At 44.6% G+C, this 14,544-nt stretch overlaps 1 protein-coding gene across 4 annotated transcripts in view; it reads left to right on the top strand.

Annotated features, from left to right (window-relative positions):
• NR4A3 (nuclear receptor subfamily 4 group A member 3) overlaps positions 1 to 14,544 on the top strand; it is a 33,754-nt gene that overhangs the window by 12,419 nt on the left and 6,791 nt on the right. For all 4 annotated transcript variants that reach the window (XM_032307954.1, XM_032307953.1, XM_032307952.1 and 1 more), the window contains 2 exons: positions 6,508 to 6,707; positions 8,765 to 8,943. In XM_032307954.1, coding sequence (XP_032163845.1) covers positions 6,508 to 6,707; positions 8,765 to 8,943 — 379 coding nt within the window. The remainder of the gene's footprint in view (positions 1 to 6,507; positions 6,708 to 8,764; positions 8,944 to 14,544) is intronic.

Here is a 14,544-nt window from a genome sequence, read left to right as displayed (position 1 = left end):
CCATCAGTAGTTCTTGTTAAGAAGATCTTGGGACTTTATTCCATACACTCTCAATATGAACCAACAAAACTTATGTGTGATGGAAGGAAGGGATGCGGAATTACCTTGGGTTGCTGTAGTAGAAATGCAGGACCAGAATCAAGTTGGGAGTGGACACACGGGCTCTGTTCTATGAGACCACACTTCAAGGGTTAAGTCCATTCCCACAATGGAGTTTAAGAGGGACGTGGAGACACACCATTTATGGAAACCTGTAAGGGATGATTGGAGGAAACGAAAATATCTAGACAGAAAGTGAGAAGGTTTGGCAGGATTAGGTTACTCTTTTACCCTGTGGAAAGAGGACTGCTGCTCGCAAGGGCAGATCTAGAAGAAGCAGCAGTGGGGGGAGGGGGTGCGTCCAGCTCATTCTGAAGATAAGGATGAGTTCTCTTAGCTACAAGAGTTACTGTGGAAGCATGAGCTCATCAACACATGAAGTAAATAAGGAGAACACATAACAGGATTTCTCACAGGCAGAGAAGTTATTTTGAATATTGAATTCCTTCCAACTCTAAGATTTTATGATGGTGGGGTTTACCTTATTATTTCTAAATGCAAGTAATTTTATATTTATATGATTTTAGATATATATGTGAATGTGTATGTGAATATATGTTAAGAAACTTGTTTTTTAACAAGATTGAACTTGCTTTGTTCTCTAAAAAACATTATCATAAAATGAATGAAGCAAAATGAATTTATTGAGTGCCTACTTTGAGCTAGGCAACATCACATATGTTCTTAACATAATTTCACTTAAGCCACAGCTTTATGTGCTGTAATTTATTGTTTCCGTCATTTTTTTAAAGAATGTCATTCATTGAAATTCAGTTTTCATAATATCTTCTCCTGATATGTATTCAAATGTATAGAACTGCAGGTGACTTTGAGATCATCTAATCCAACCACCTTATTTTCAGAGGAGTAAATAGAAGCTTCCAGATCCTAAGGGTCTTGCCCAAGATCAGGGGCAGAGCTAGAGCTAGATCTGAATCTCATCACTCAAGGTATTAAGTTCCTATTTCACCATACTGCCTTGTCTCTGTAATGAAAATTTACTATTTTTTTTTAATGAAGCTTTACTAGGTTTTTAAAAATTACAATAATAGTAATATATACCCATTGGTTTTTTTAAAAAGGCAAACCATTTAGAAGAGGACGAAGTGAAAAATGAAATTCTCCTCTTCATTTATTCCTGACTAATCCCACTCTTCAGTGGTAACAAATGTTAACATTCTAATGTGTGTCCATAGTTTATTACATTTTAAATAAGAATTTGCCCTGTCAGATTTGGGTCAGACAGTTGATTTGACCAAGACAATTTGTTGACAATGCCAGTTTCTCCCTTGAGTTGGGCAAGTGGAGAAATGAGACAATGTTTGCCAAATAGGTATGTTCAAACCTTGCTCCAGCGTGTATGTCTCTAAGGTCGTGAGTGAGTGGTTTTCCCTGATTGTGGGAAAGGGAGGTGGAGCAGTTGGGTTCCAAGTCACAGAGGGAATTCATGCATGTGTGAGAGGCCAGAAAGAGAGCTTCTCGCTCTGGGAAGTGTTCCTGGCTCTGGGACCTTCACTTCTCCTTTGGGCCAAACTTCTCTCCTTCAAAAGTGAGCTCGGATCATTGTATATCAGTGCAGTCAAAACATGTCACATTTGATTTGTTTCTTCTCAAAACGTAGCTGTTCTCTGCCCCACAGTTGCTTTTAATTTAGCAATACAAGTATATATAGATATGGGGTTTGGCTTTGGGGCCTGCATTATTACTAATGAGAAAATATACTTAACGTTCTCATTAGTTGGTCATTTCAAGTATTCTTCAGCAAATTGGGATGTTTCTCGGTAATTGGTGTCACTTAGGGTAGTAACAGACTCCAAAAACGAGAGATGTCGCTCGGATAAAACCAGGCACCAGCAAATGGCATTTAAATATGTTAACAAGATTTCAGGCCAGTCCCTGTGCCACAGCGGGCCTCAGCTGCCTTGTCTGAATGGTGAGGAGATCGGACTAAATGCCCCGCCATGATCCCTCCCAGGCTTCTCCTTCTGGACCCTCTGACTGTTAGCCCTGCTCTAATTCTGCTACCGGTTGAGCTCAGCATTTCCCGGAGTGTGGTGCCCAGGAAGATCCAGGGTGTTTGCTTAAAAATTCAGATTCCTGGGCCACACCCAGACCTACTGAATCAGAACTGGGACAAGGGGGACGAAGCAGACAGGAATCTGCATTTTAACAAGCGCCTTGGGTGACTCGTTGCCGCACTAAGGTTTGAGAACCACCAGTATAGTTTAATAAAAACAATCCAGTTTTACCTCTAATCTTATGTTTCCCAGCTTTTTTTTGAGACTAGAGGGAATGAGGGATAGACATATAAATTTTCAGAAAGTAAATAAATATAAAGTCGTATAATAAATAATTACGGATTGGGCTCTTGGGTGTCAGGTACTGTTCTATAGCAATGAACACATTGAAGAGAATCCCCTGCCTACAGCTGACATAGCTGAAGGAGACAGAAAGTAAGCAAAGGTATCACTGTAGTGACGCCATTAGTGGGAGAAGAAGAGGGTTTTCTGTTTCTTTTGTTTTTTAGCAGGGAAGGGGGTTAGAAAAGAAAGATGGCAGCGGGGCGGGTGTTGGGGGGGGACATACTTGTTGCCAATTTTTTTTAAGCGTCACTTTTTAAAGTGTAAAAACCTAGGAATATGTCTGCACGGTTGGCTCATGTAATGATCACATCTAAAATGTATAAAGAAATAGAAAGACCCAGGGGGAAGTAACATTCTGAAGGGAGATAAAGGTTCTTAGGACATTCTACATATTCAGCCTGGACTAGCAGTGAGGTGGAGCAAATACCAGATTCCGTTTTGCTCTGAAAACCTCACATTACTCATGTGCCGGGGCTGGCGTTCCCGGAGGCTCTCACTTAATTCGCATTCGAACAATTTATTTTAGGCCTTTAGGGTTGTTGTTGAAGTCTGACCTGCCCAGCCCTAGTATGGTCATATGCAGAATGGAGACTTGCTTCAGCTTGAGATTCTCACTCTAGGTCATTCGGAGAAACTTCCATCAGACAGCGATAGCCTCTTCTAAATGGTTAGTAAATGTCATACGGTGTCTCTGACCAGAGGTAAAGCAAATTTTAGATGGATCGATTATTCACACAGGCTGAAATAAAAAACCTAAACAGGAAAAAAGATTTATGTTTTTTAAAGTCTTTCTCTATTTGACCTAAATTCGATGGGAATGATCAATAAATGAGCATTTCTAGATTTTCTCTGGTGAACCCCAAAATTGCCTAGCCCAGAAACAGAGTGATGTAGGGAGCCCAGAAGCTGAGAATGGGGATCAGATTCTTCCACCTGCAAATTCCAGTCTTCCTTGGCAAGGTTTTATAAAAAACTTCTAGGCCAGGTAAGAAAGGATCCAAAATGTTTTGTTCTGTTCCTTTAAATCTTACGTTCAACAAAGGGGACCTTTGGTTTGTTTTTTCCTCTAGCATTGGGTGCTGACCCACCAGTCAACCCCAAGTTACTGGTGGCTCAGGCTGAATCCAGTTTGTCCCCCAAATTCCAGACCGTGGGCCAGAATCACTGCAGGTGAAACTCAGAGGGTCTGGCTGGAGTCCGGCGTGCCAGGCCTGCTGGCTTTTCTCCTTGCTGAACTCCATTGGAGACAATTGCACAAACATAGTAGGCAGGGTCTGCACCTCCCTGTGTGCAGGACGCATGAAATGTGAGCCCAGCAGGGATGAGGCCTGCTGGATGGAAGCTAAGCACTCCAGAGGATTCTGAGCAGAGAGATTACTGAGTTGTGAGCCATGGTTTCAGGGAGGTCAGTGCAGGAGTTCGCTATTAGGTCCTATTCCCAGGGACAAGTTTACAACCTTTGGTCTTTTTCCTCTCCATTTAACACACTATTTTAAGACAAAATAATGCTAAATCAGTGCCAGATTCTAGGCAGTAACACCATAGCTGGTATGATTAACAACATGTAGAATCATCAAATTCAAGAGCCATCACATGGAACATTCGCCAGGATAGTTGATAGTCTGGGCCATAAAAATGCACCCTAACAAATTTAAAAGAATGAAAACAGACGACGTGTGCCATCCAACCGCAATGTAACTAAACTAGAAATCAATAGCAGAAAGACAGCTGAATGCAGAGAGCCAGAAGATATCTTAAAAATCAAGTAGCCCGGTCACTTCCTTCTCCAGAGAAGTTAAGTAACTTGGCTAGGGCTGCAGAGCAAGTCAATGCTGGAGCCTGGAGGAGGACCCCATGACCTACTGCCTGGTCCAAAATTCTTTTCTCTACTCCAGATAGCACGCGGGAGTTTCACATGTAGTACTATCAGCTTTCTAATGGGGGTTCTGCTCTAATCCCCACTTTACAGAGGAGAAAACCGAGGCTCAGAAAAGTGAAGTAATTTATCCCAGGTAACTACAGGCAGAGCTATATTCTTTCACAAATTAGGGGCCTAGACAAATCTAGGATTAAAGCATCTGGGCCCCTTGTCTGATGGTGTCTTTTGGTATTTCATGATGCCTCTTGGGGAAGCACAAAGGGGAAAAAGAGAGAGAGACCCAGTTAAGGCAAGTACCTCATTTCCTCCTAAGTGTTTCTTAGTCAGCTCCTGGCACTTCTTGGCTGTTCCTCCGGCAGCCAGGTTAGGGCATTGTGACAAACTGAAGCACTTCCCAGACTGTTTTTTCACTGAGCAATATTCAACAACTTATTGGGGGTCAGTTATGTGCGGTCACTGTGCTGTTGACAAAACATGGGACCAAATACACACGCAGACACCTCCGATTAGAGCAAAGCAAAAACGCTATTTAAAACTATCCCACAGGCTACCAGCTAGGAACATCGGACATATTAACAGCCAGGGAGTGTAGAAGGGGGAGTCATGGTGCCATGTTTAAGTCTTGGCTGGACCACTATTGGTTGTGTACCTTGGGAAAGTCTTCACCTCCCTGAGTGCCCCTGAGCCTCATTTTTCTCACCTGTAAAATACGGATTAAAATCCATACCCCGCAGGAACTAAGACAAAGGACACAAACATACATAAGGCTGCGTGAGGGCGAAGAAAATGATGTGTGTACTTCCATGAGTATTTCTGCGGATCTGTTGTGCTTCTGTTGTTGTTTGACCCTTGATTACTATCTTGCTCTATCAATCTTCCTGCCCAGAGCAGCAAAGACATCTTCCTCCAGTGACTCAAACAAAACCTTGAGTCTACCAGGATATCCAAAAGCTGGACAAGGACTGTATTCCTACTTGTACCTTTCTTCTCCTGGGATCCTTTAGATCAGTGCCGTCCTGTAGAATATTCTGCAGTGATCAAAATATTCCACGTGACATATGGCTTTAGAGCACTAGAAATACGGCCAACGCAACTGAGAAACTGGGGTTTTTATTTAGTTTTTCATGAATTTAAGTAGCCATAAGTCCTGAGTCTGATAGCACATGACTGCTTGGGCCCTGCTAAGGAGACACCCCCCTCCTCTGGCCTGGTTTGTTTTATCTTAAAGAAATCCACCTGCAACAAGCAAAAATCATTCTCTTCTCCTATTGGTTAATTCTGTGGTTCCTGGACTCCAGTGTGCATGAGAATCAGCTGGAGGTCTCCATAAAACAGTCTCTCCTAGTCTCAGAGTTTCTGCTTCTATAGGTCTGGGTCGGGACCCAAGATGTTCCTTTCCGGCACATTCCCAGGTGTTGCTGGTGCTGCTGGCCCAGGGACTACACTTTGAGAACTGTGACTGAATCGGCATCCCAGAGACAGCTATGCTTTCGTGGAATCAGTAGACCCTGGAGGCCTGTTGGACACAGACCTCAGGGGTAATGATTCTCCTTAACAGCTCTTTGGAATCACCTGGGGGGCCTTTGAAATTCCTGATGACCAGTCCCCACCCAGACCTGTTAAATTCAAATCTCCATGCAGATGAGCTAGACAAGGTGTTTTGTAGAACTTGATTTCAGTCTTCCATCAGGATGGAAAACCACTGCACTAATGGATGTCACCAGGTTTCTTTTTGTCTGTTAATATATAACACAATGTGGGTGCCTGGGTGGCTCAGTCTTAAGCGTCTGCCTTCGGCTCAGGCCATGATCCCAGAGTCCTGGGATCGAGCTCCGTATCGGGCTCCCTGCTTAGCAGGAAGCCTGCTTCTCCCGCTCACACTACCCCTGCTTGTGTTCCCTCTCTCACTGTGTCTCTCTCTGTGAAATGAATAAATAAAAATCTTAAAAACAACAACAACAAAAAAAAAGAGATAACATAATTTGCTCTGTTTACATTGTGAGAATCAGATGAGACTAAATACAAAAAAAAAAAAAAATGTTTTACAACCATGGGACCTAAAAATGAGGTTTTGGGCCGTGACTGTCTTGGAAAAGCTAATTTGCAAATGGTGCTGCCGCCCCAATGGACCTGCGCTAATGCAGCTCTCTGCGGTTTGCCTTCTAGTACTGTCCGGCTGAACAGGCTGCGGCAGGCACGGATGCCGAGCACGTGCAACAGTTCTACAACCTCTTGACAGCCTCCATCGATGTGTCCAGAAGCTGGGCAGAAAAGATCCCCGGATTTACTGATCTCCCCAAAGAAGATCAGACGTTACTTATAGAATCAGCCTTTTTGGAGCTGTTTGTTCTCAGACTTTCCATCAGGTAATTACTATGATTTTATTTTATTTTTAAGTTCTCCCCTTGCTTTGGAGAAGTTGGAAACCTGCTGGGTTTGTAACGGAGTCGTCGGTAAAGTTTGCTCAGGAAGGAAATAGGAAAGATGGTCAGGCATGAATGAAACTAGGCTGTGGGTGAGAGCACTTGCCTGGGAGCCAGGACTCCTGGGTTCTAGTCTCAGTTCCAAAATGGACTTGCTCTATGACCCTGAGCCGGTCCCTGGCCTCCCCTGATACTCACTTTGCTTTGTGCTATGAGGAGGTCAGATCTGTTGATCTCTGAAGCCCATGACAGTTCCAACATTCTATGATTCTAGGAAGATTCTCTCATGGTGCATAAGGCATTTCCTGGCAGGCAGTAATTTGTTTTGAGCTTTGCATTTACCTCATGGGTTTCTATTTAACAAGGGGCTGTTCCAGTACACCAGATGGGGCTCTAAAGAGTTCCCACAGCTTCTCAACCCCACATGTTTACTCCAAGAGAATAGCTTTTGGATCAAAAGACTTGGTCCAACCTATCCTACTCAGTGACACCAAAGACAAAGAGGGGGTGATTTTCGAAAAAGCTGGAACCTGGGATCTGAGCTTCTCTCTAAGCTTTTCATATCTAAGTGTTACCAGAAACTCTTGTGCAAAGTACAGATTCCCAGGCCTCATTCTCAGCTCTTCTGGTTTGGAGCTACTTTGGAAGAAGTCCAGAAATCTGCATTTTTAACTCATGCTCCAGTGATTCTGATGCCAGTGGCCTGAGGTCCGGGTTTTAAACTCTGAGGCTGAATCCTTCTGTCTTTTGCATGCCTCTGGGGCAGGAGAGACAGAGGTGGAGTTCCGTTTAGGAGGGTCAGTCATTAGCATAATGATAGCCAATCTCATGTCCACAGAAGGCAAGCCAGCAACGGGACCATCCTCTGTTGGGCAGGCAGCAACGGATTAAGTAAGGGATAAGTTGCTTGCCCGCAGGTGCCATGTATGTACTATTCACCAAATTTTTTCCAGTGCCTGGCTCCAGGAATGGCATATACCTGGGGCTAAGGACATAATTGCTAAGGGAATGAATGAATAAAGCTACTCATCCAAGAAGCCCAAATCAAGAGATATTAACTTGTTAATGTAATAGGCTGAAAGAGAAATATGTAGCAAGAGACTGGAAAATTAAAGGAAAAGTAAGATTCAAGTAAGGACCATAGAGAAGTCAGAATTTATTACACCTAATACTCATTGAGCTCCTCTTCGGTACCAGGCCCTGTGCATGGGCTTTCAAATACCTTATTGAGTTCTCACAACAATGGCAGGAGGTAGTAATCAGAATTTCCTTTTTTATAGATAAGGAAAGGGAGAGATGAAAGGCCTGCCCCCAGGTCCATGGCTAAGTGGTGACGTCTAGGTGTTCCAGAGCATAGTGATGGGCATAATATAAACTATCAGACCAATTTAGAAACAGCCCTCCGCAGCCCCACTGTTAAAAAGACAGAAGGAGACTTCCAACAACAATTACTTGGGACTTTGGGTCACTTTTAATTTCTGGGATTGACTTCTGGCAATTGCAAGGACTTGGTGTTCTTAGAGTCTGCACAGTGGAATTGTAGTGTCTAGGCTCAGGTCTTATCAGTTTTTGACATTTAAGAATAAAAGGGAGAAGTCCTGGCCAAGGAGCCCTGAAGGGAACAGCCTCACGTTCACTACAGAGAGAGGCGGCGCCTGGGGCTTCACGTCGATCCTCCCCGAGTGCCTTCTCCTCCCTGTCCCATCCCTCGGGGGACAGCACCTGATTCGAGTAATAACAAAGCAGGGGCTCCACCGCCTGCTACCCAGGGCTGCCCTTCACCCAGAAAGTTCACGCAGACAAGTGGCAGTGGAGGTTGATCCCAGGAGTACAGTCTTGTCCATCGAGAATATCTGGGAAGGTTGCACAGCACCATGCCGGGGGCTTCTGAATGCTGCCTCATGGCTGTTTAGGTGCCTTTGTGTTCTGATGTTGGACCGACTGAGCGCATGTTTGATGTGTCTCCATCTCCCACCCACCCCCACAACTTTGTCTTGTAGGTCAAACACTGCTGAAGATAAGTTTGTGTTCTGCAATGGACTTGTCCTGCATCGACTTCAGTGCCTTCGTGGATTTGGGGAGTGGCTCGACTCCATTAAAGACTTTTCCTTAAGTTTGCAGAGCCTGAACCTTGATATCCAAGCCTTAGCATGCCTGTCAGCACTGAGCATGATCACAGGTAAGTGCCACCCTGCTCACCGAGGTGACTGTGTCCCCCTTCCTCTCCTTCCCTACGTTAATGGTGGATTCCGGCGTTGGCGGTCACACACACACAACCAGAAAATTGGGGAAATGACTGCCACTTAGAACCAGCCTTGGCTTGCGGCAACTAAAACCAACACGTTGCCACATCCCTATGGAAATCAGTGTTGAGTCCAGCGAGTGAGTCAACAAGTGTTCACTGATCTCGGCCCTCTGCTCACGTCGGTGGGTTTTCAGAGATGATGGCACGCATCGCTGGAGGAGCTAGAATGTGCACACGAATGCATGGGAGACAGGGTGCTGTGCCAGGGCAGGCTGTGGGCATGGGTACAAAGTGCCGAGTCATCAAAGGTGGTGTGCTTCTCTAAAGAGGTAACATGTTACAAACGTGAATGGTCCTTGATAAAAGCACAGGGTATCTCCAGGCTAAAATGGAAGGACTGAGAATTCTGGGGATACATAAAAATTTGCTAAACCCATTAAATTTCTCTAATTTGTCATAAGTTTTAAGAAGGAAATGAGCAAAAAAGATAGAGTGCTGGAAAGGGAGCCGGGCCTGGCAGGAAAGTGTGGGGCGAGGCACGAAGAGCCTTTTGTACATCAGTGAGGAGGTCCGAGGTCATTCAGGGAGTAGTGGGGATCCATGGAAAGTGTTGACCTGGGGAGCGTCAGAGCCAGGCTTGCATTTTAGACAGAGCTACCCCGACAGCTGGTTTTGAGCACCAGCAAGAGGGAAAGGGCCAGTCCGGGTATAGGAGCTGTGGGGTTAGAGGAGAGCTACTGAGGTTTACATCTTTGTGTATTTGTTTTCCTCATTAAGTAGAAATTAATAGATGCCGATGAGCCTGGGACACGTGAGTGCCAGACTGTCCCCTCCTGGAGATACTGGGCAGCTCAGAGCAGAGAACACAGGGAAGAAATTAGGAGATGGTGCTGTGGGTCCCGTCTCTGCCTCCAGCCTGCTGTGTGCCCTACGGTTACAGCTTCCCGGCCCACTGCCCTCTGTGGGGAGGTTTGCTCAGGGAGCTTGGTATAGCAGAAGCAGCATGGACTATGGAATCCGGCACCCCCACGCTGTAATCTGGGGCCCTGTATTCAATAAGCATGTGCTATTCAGTAATGCATTTCGTTTCTCCAGACTGCAATCTGTAAAATGGGGATAACAGCACCTGTTCTAGGAGATAGCAGTAAGGATTTCGGGAAAAAGGTTTGTGATGTAGCCAGACTGGATTCGGACTAGGAGCTCATTCCACCTGTATTCCATCCTGGAATGACGGTGACAGGGATCCCCTCAAGGTTGGCCTATGCCTACCCCTTCCCCTTGAAAACCCTAGGGAGTCCAAAATCGAACTCGGTGCCATGAGGAAGCTGGTGGTGGCTTTAGGAGGCATTACGTTTGGTGAACATCTCCTCGGCTGCTTGAGAGGCTCCAAGGAGGACACAAGTATTGAAGAAATGAAGCTGCACTTGCCTGGCACTCAGGCATGGGGGGACCCGTCCTTCACGGGGTAGTCCTGGTCCCTGCCCTTGATCTTGGCAGCCTGTGCAGAGCTATCCTAGGTGCTGTGGGAAATGCCCACAGGAAAAATAAGCTCCTCTTCTCTCTTTTCCACACATTGCAGTGCTTTGTGATTTGCTGGTTGGGAGGGGGTTTGAAACGTATGAAAGCATCAGGAAAGGGCAGGAAAGGGGACGTCCGGAAAGCATCAGTGTGCGTTGTTCCAGATCTTCGTTTCCAATTGACTATGGCCTCCCAGGAAATCCTGACTTTGGAATAAGCTCCGCTGATGGTCCCAGGTGATGGTGGGGCTCTGATCAGCTGGGCTCCTGGCATCAGAAAACTCATCCCCAAATTATCTGCTCCTAAACCACAGGGAAGAATCATGAAAAGGAAACAGGCTGTTAGAAGTTTAGCCAATCTCTTTTCCAGGGAAATTATTAAGAACCTAGGCAGTATTAAAAGTTAGCACACACGTGGCTTTTGTTTTCTACTTCTTTTTATCTGCCTCTTCCACCTGTCTCTAGGCCTCCTTGTGAAAAACTTGGTGGTGAGGTGGGGCAGGAAATGGTTTGTTTCAGATCACTCCCATGCCTCACAGTTGTGGTTATCAAATGTTTTTTAAGTCCCCAGTTTATCTGCCCTAACTGTTTTCTTTCACCCGTTCCCCATCCCTTACATGGGAGCAACAGAAATGCTTTGCTTCTGATGGGATCCTGGTGAGATGAAGTCTGGCAACGGTTCATTATGTTTCATACATAAGAAGACCCCCCCCAAACAGCAAGTTAGTGTGGAATTACCATTTTATAAGTATCCATTCATTAACTAAATATTGAGGGCCTACCATATGCCAGGGCTGGTGTCAGTCTCTCAGGATGCAAAGATAAGCCATGCATCAATTCTACTATTAGAAAGGGTAGAACCTTCTAGAAAGTCATGTGTGATTAGGGATGCAATGAACTTAATGTGCGACAGTTAGTGTCCAGGTCCTTAAAAGCAATAGATTTGGTGCAGGGGAAGTCCGGATTACTGTTCACTTTTTTTGGGCAGAGAAAGGTGGAGGCACTGGTCATGTATGGCTTCCCAAGGAGGTAGGATGTAGCCACGGGAAGATGCAGAGGAAGGACATTCCAGATCAAGAAAATAGCATCACAAAGGCTTCAGCACCTTTGGGGAGAAACAAGTAAGCGGTGTTGCGTTACACCTGTGTTGAAACCCAAACCCACATCTAATCTGGTTAGAAAGAAGAACCAGGGGCGCCTGGGTGGCTCAGTGGATTAAGCTGCTGCCTTCGGCTCAGGTCATGATCCCAGGGTCCTGGGATCGAGTCCCACATCGGGCTCTCTGCTCAGCAGGGAGTCTGCTTCTCTCTCTCTCTGCCTGCCTCTCTGTCTACTTGTGATCTCTCTCTGTCAAATAAATAAATAAAATCTTAAAAAAAAAAGAAAGAAAGAAAGAAGAACCAAAAGAGTGCAGGCTATCGTACTTGAAGAGTGTCGATCCTGCGGTGAGCATGAGACAGAAGACATCATGTCCACAATGGGTCCTGGGGTCTCTGCTTCTGGTGGTGAAAGCCGCACTTTGGGGGAATTTAAAGGATTTTCAGGGAAAAGATTGATTCAATATGGTATTTATCTTATGACAATCTAGCATCCGAGTAAAATGTCTTTCCTATGCAGTAAAAAGGGAAACAAGATCGGAAAGGCCATTTTAGACCAGATGGTGGGGAGGGAATCTTGAGTGCCCAAATGTCATTTGGCATCATTACACTAAAAGAATGTTCTCCATGGCTTTCTTTGCCCGCTCCGATCTTCTGTCAAGTGAGAACAGAACTCCTTTCTCTTATGCCTAGAGTCTTTTTCTTGGTCTTATTAGAACATGAATTCTAAGATTGGAGAGCAGGAAGAGAGGTTGAAGCAGGGACAGAAAGCAATGAACAGTGATAGAAGGACCAGGCAGGTGGCTGATCTTGCCATACCCTCTACCCCGCTCATTCTACATGGTTACCTGGTTACCCTGTTTTTATATCATGTATAGCCATCAGAGGCATTGCAAAGAAAATGAAGTGTAAAACTTTGGCAATATCATTTTTTTAAAAAAGGGTGGGGATTGTCTTGGAATTTAGAAATTGGAGATCTGAGTTCAAGTCTTCGCTGCTAATTCCTAGCTATGCAGTCTTGGGCTAGTTTCTTACACACACTCCCTCTTTCTCTCTCTCTTTTTTCTTTATACTCTCTGAATCTCAGTTTTCTTATTTTTCACAGGCATACTTGCTTCTACTCGTAGGTTTCCTATAAAGATTAAATGAGCTAATGTGTACTTCGAAGAGAAAAAATATTAGACCAATCTTTATTATTATTATGTTAAATTCTATTTTCTTACCTCTGGGAAGAGCTGGCTATTCTCCTGAGAATCCATAACAATTTCCTGTATCCCTACAATTGCACATACACATTATATTAAGTAATTTATTTGTGTCTCTTCTTCTGTAACTAGACTGTGGGTTTCTTGAAGGACAGGGAGAGTCTTATTCATCTTTATAATTACCTTGATATTTAAGTGTCTGGCACATAGCAAACATTGGTCAAATGAATGGGTTCATTGTAAATTGCAGAAAGCGTCCCATATTAGGAAAATTAATTATTTTTAACCTACCACTTTGTTATTAGAAAATAGTCTGAATTCCTGAGGACTACCATATTTCAATTCAGATTAATTCAGTAATATTTATTGAGCATCTGCTATGCACCAAACACACAATCCCTCATCCTCAAAGAGTTTGTGGTTTCCTTGGGGAGACAGACATATACTCTAATAACCCAAAGACAGACAGACTGGAAAGCAGTATTATAGCCTAAGCATAGACTGCTGACCAGCTTGTGGCTTCCTCATGAGCACGGGCTCGGTGTCTCTGGGGACTGCCCTCCAGTAAAGGATGTTATGTATACAGTGAGAAGTAGCAGTGAGATGACTTCCCCAAGAAAGAAGTGGAGCTCAGAGCGGAGCAGGACGGTCCTGTTTGTTGGTTGGTGTTAGCGCTCCTTTTTGGCTGGAACTGGATGACAGTTGTCTCTGAGTTGGCCTGTACCCTGAGACCTGCTCAGAAAGCGAAGGAATTGCACGTCATTATTGGGTCTTCTGATGGCTACCATTACCCTGTCCTCATTCCCTGCTGCTTGCCAGAAGGAAGAGAATTAGTTTCTTGTATGTGCCCAAGAGACAGAACTGGGAACTGTAAAATCATAAACATAAAACATAAAGAAAAACTTTGTAACAGAACTATTTGATACTGGGACAAGTGGCTTTGAGGAGTTAGATTTATGGAGACTGGACGAACGCTGGGTACAGACAGGCTCAGGCATCTCACTGGGACCAGGCTTCCCCAGTGTTTGTGGGCATGAACTCCCTAAGCATCTTGTTAACCTGCACATTCTGATGAGGCTGGTTCAGGACAGGGTCTAGGATTCTGCATTTCTAGCAAGCTGCCAGGTGATGTTGATGTGGCTACTGTAGGGACCACACTTGAGTAGCAAGGGGCAATGAAAGCTATTGGTAATTAGGATTCTAGGAAATTAATAATAACCACCATTTTAAAATACCCAGTGCCAGGCAGTGTGCCAAGGGCTTTACATGTGCTCTTTGGTTTAATGTCGTTTAGTAAGTAGATTTGGGAGGACCTGGGATGGATTACAGCAGAGATGGGCAGCAGAGGGACCAGCCAGGAGCTGGTTGGAAACAATGTAGGTCATAGTTACAGAAGTCCTAGCCCAGAGGCAGTGAGATTGAGAGGAGGAGCTAAATGCAAGGCACATCACAGAGATGATAATCAGAGTTTTTGCGATGGATTAACTAACTATGATGGTCAGTGGGGAGGAGTCATTAGACATGGTTATGAGAGCAGTGGGGAGGTCCGCGAAATCCTTCATAGGTAAACTCAGAGAAGTAGCTGATTTGAAGAGGATGTTAATGAGTTGAGTTCTTAGACATAGAGGATACTTGCTAATAATTTTTAAGTTCTTAACTCTATGCTGCCATTGTCCCAGACACTTCATATGTGTTAATTCATTTAAGTCTCACTAC

Source organism: Mustela erminea, chromosome 12, assembly GCF_009829155.1.
Source record: "Mustela erminea isolate mMusErm1 chromosome 12, mMusErm1.Pri, whole genome shotgun sequence".
In the NCBI taxonomy this organism is placed as follows: Eukaryota; Metazoa; Chordata; class Mammalia; order Carnivora; family Mustelidae; genus Mustela; species Mustela erminea.
The sequence above is the reverse complement of the archived record's forward strand: the minus strand, read 5'-3'. Positions and strand labels throughout refer to the sequence as shown.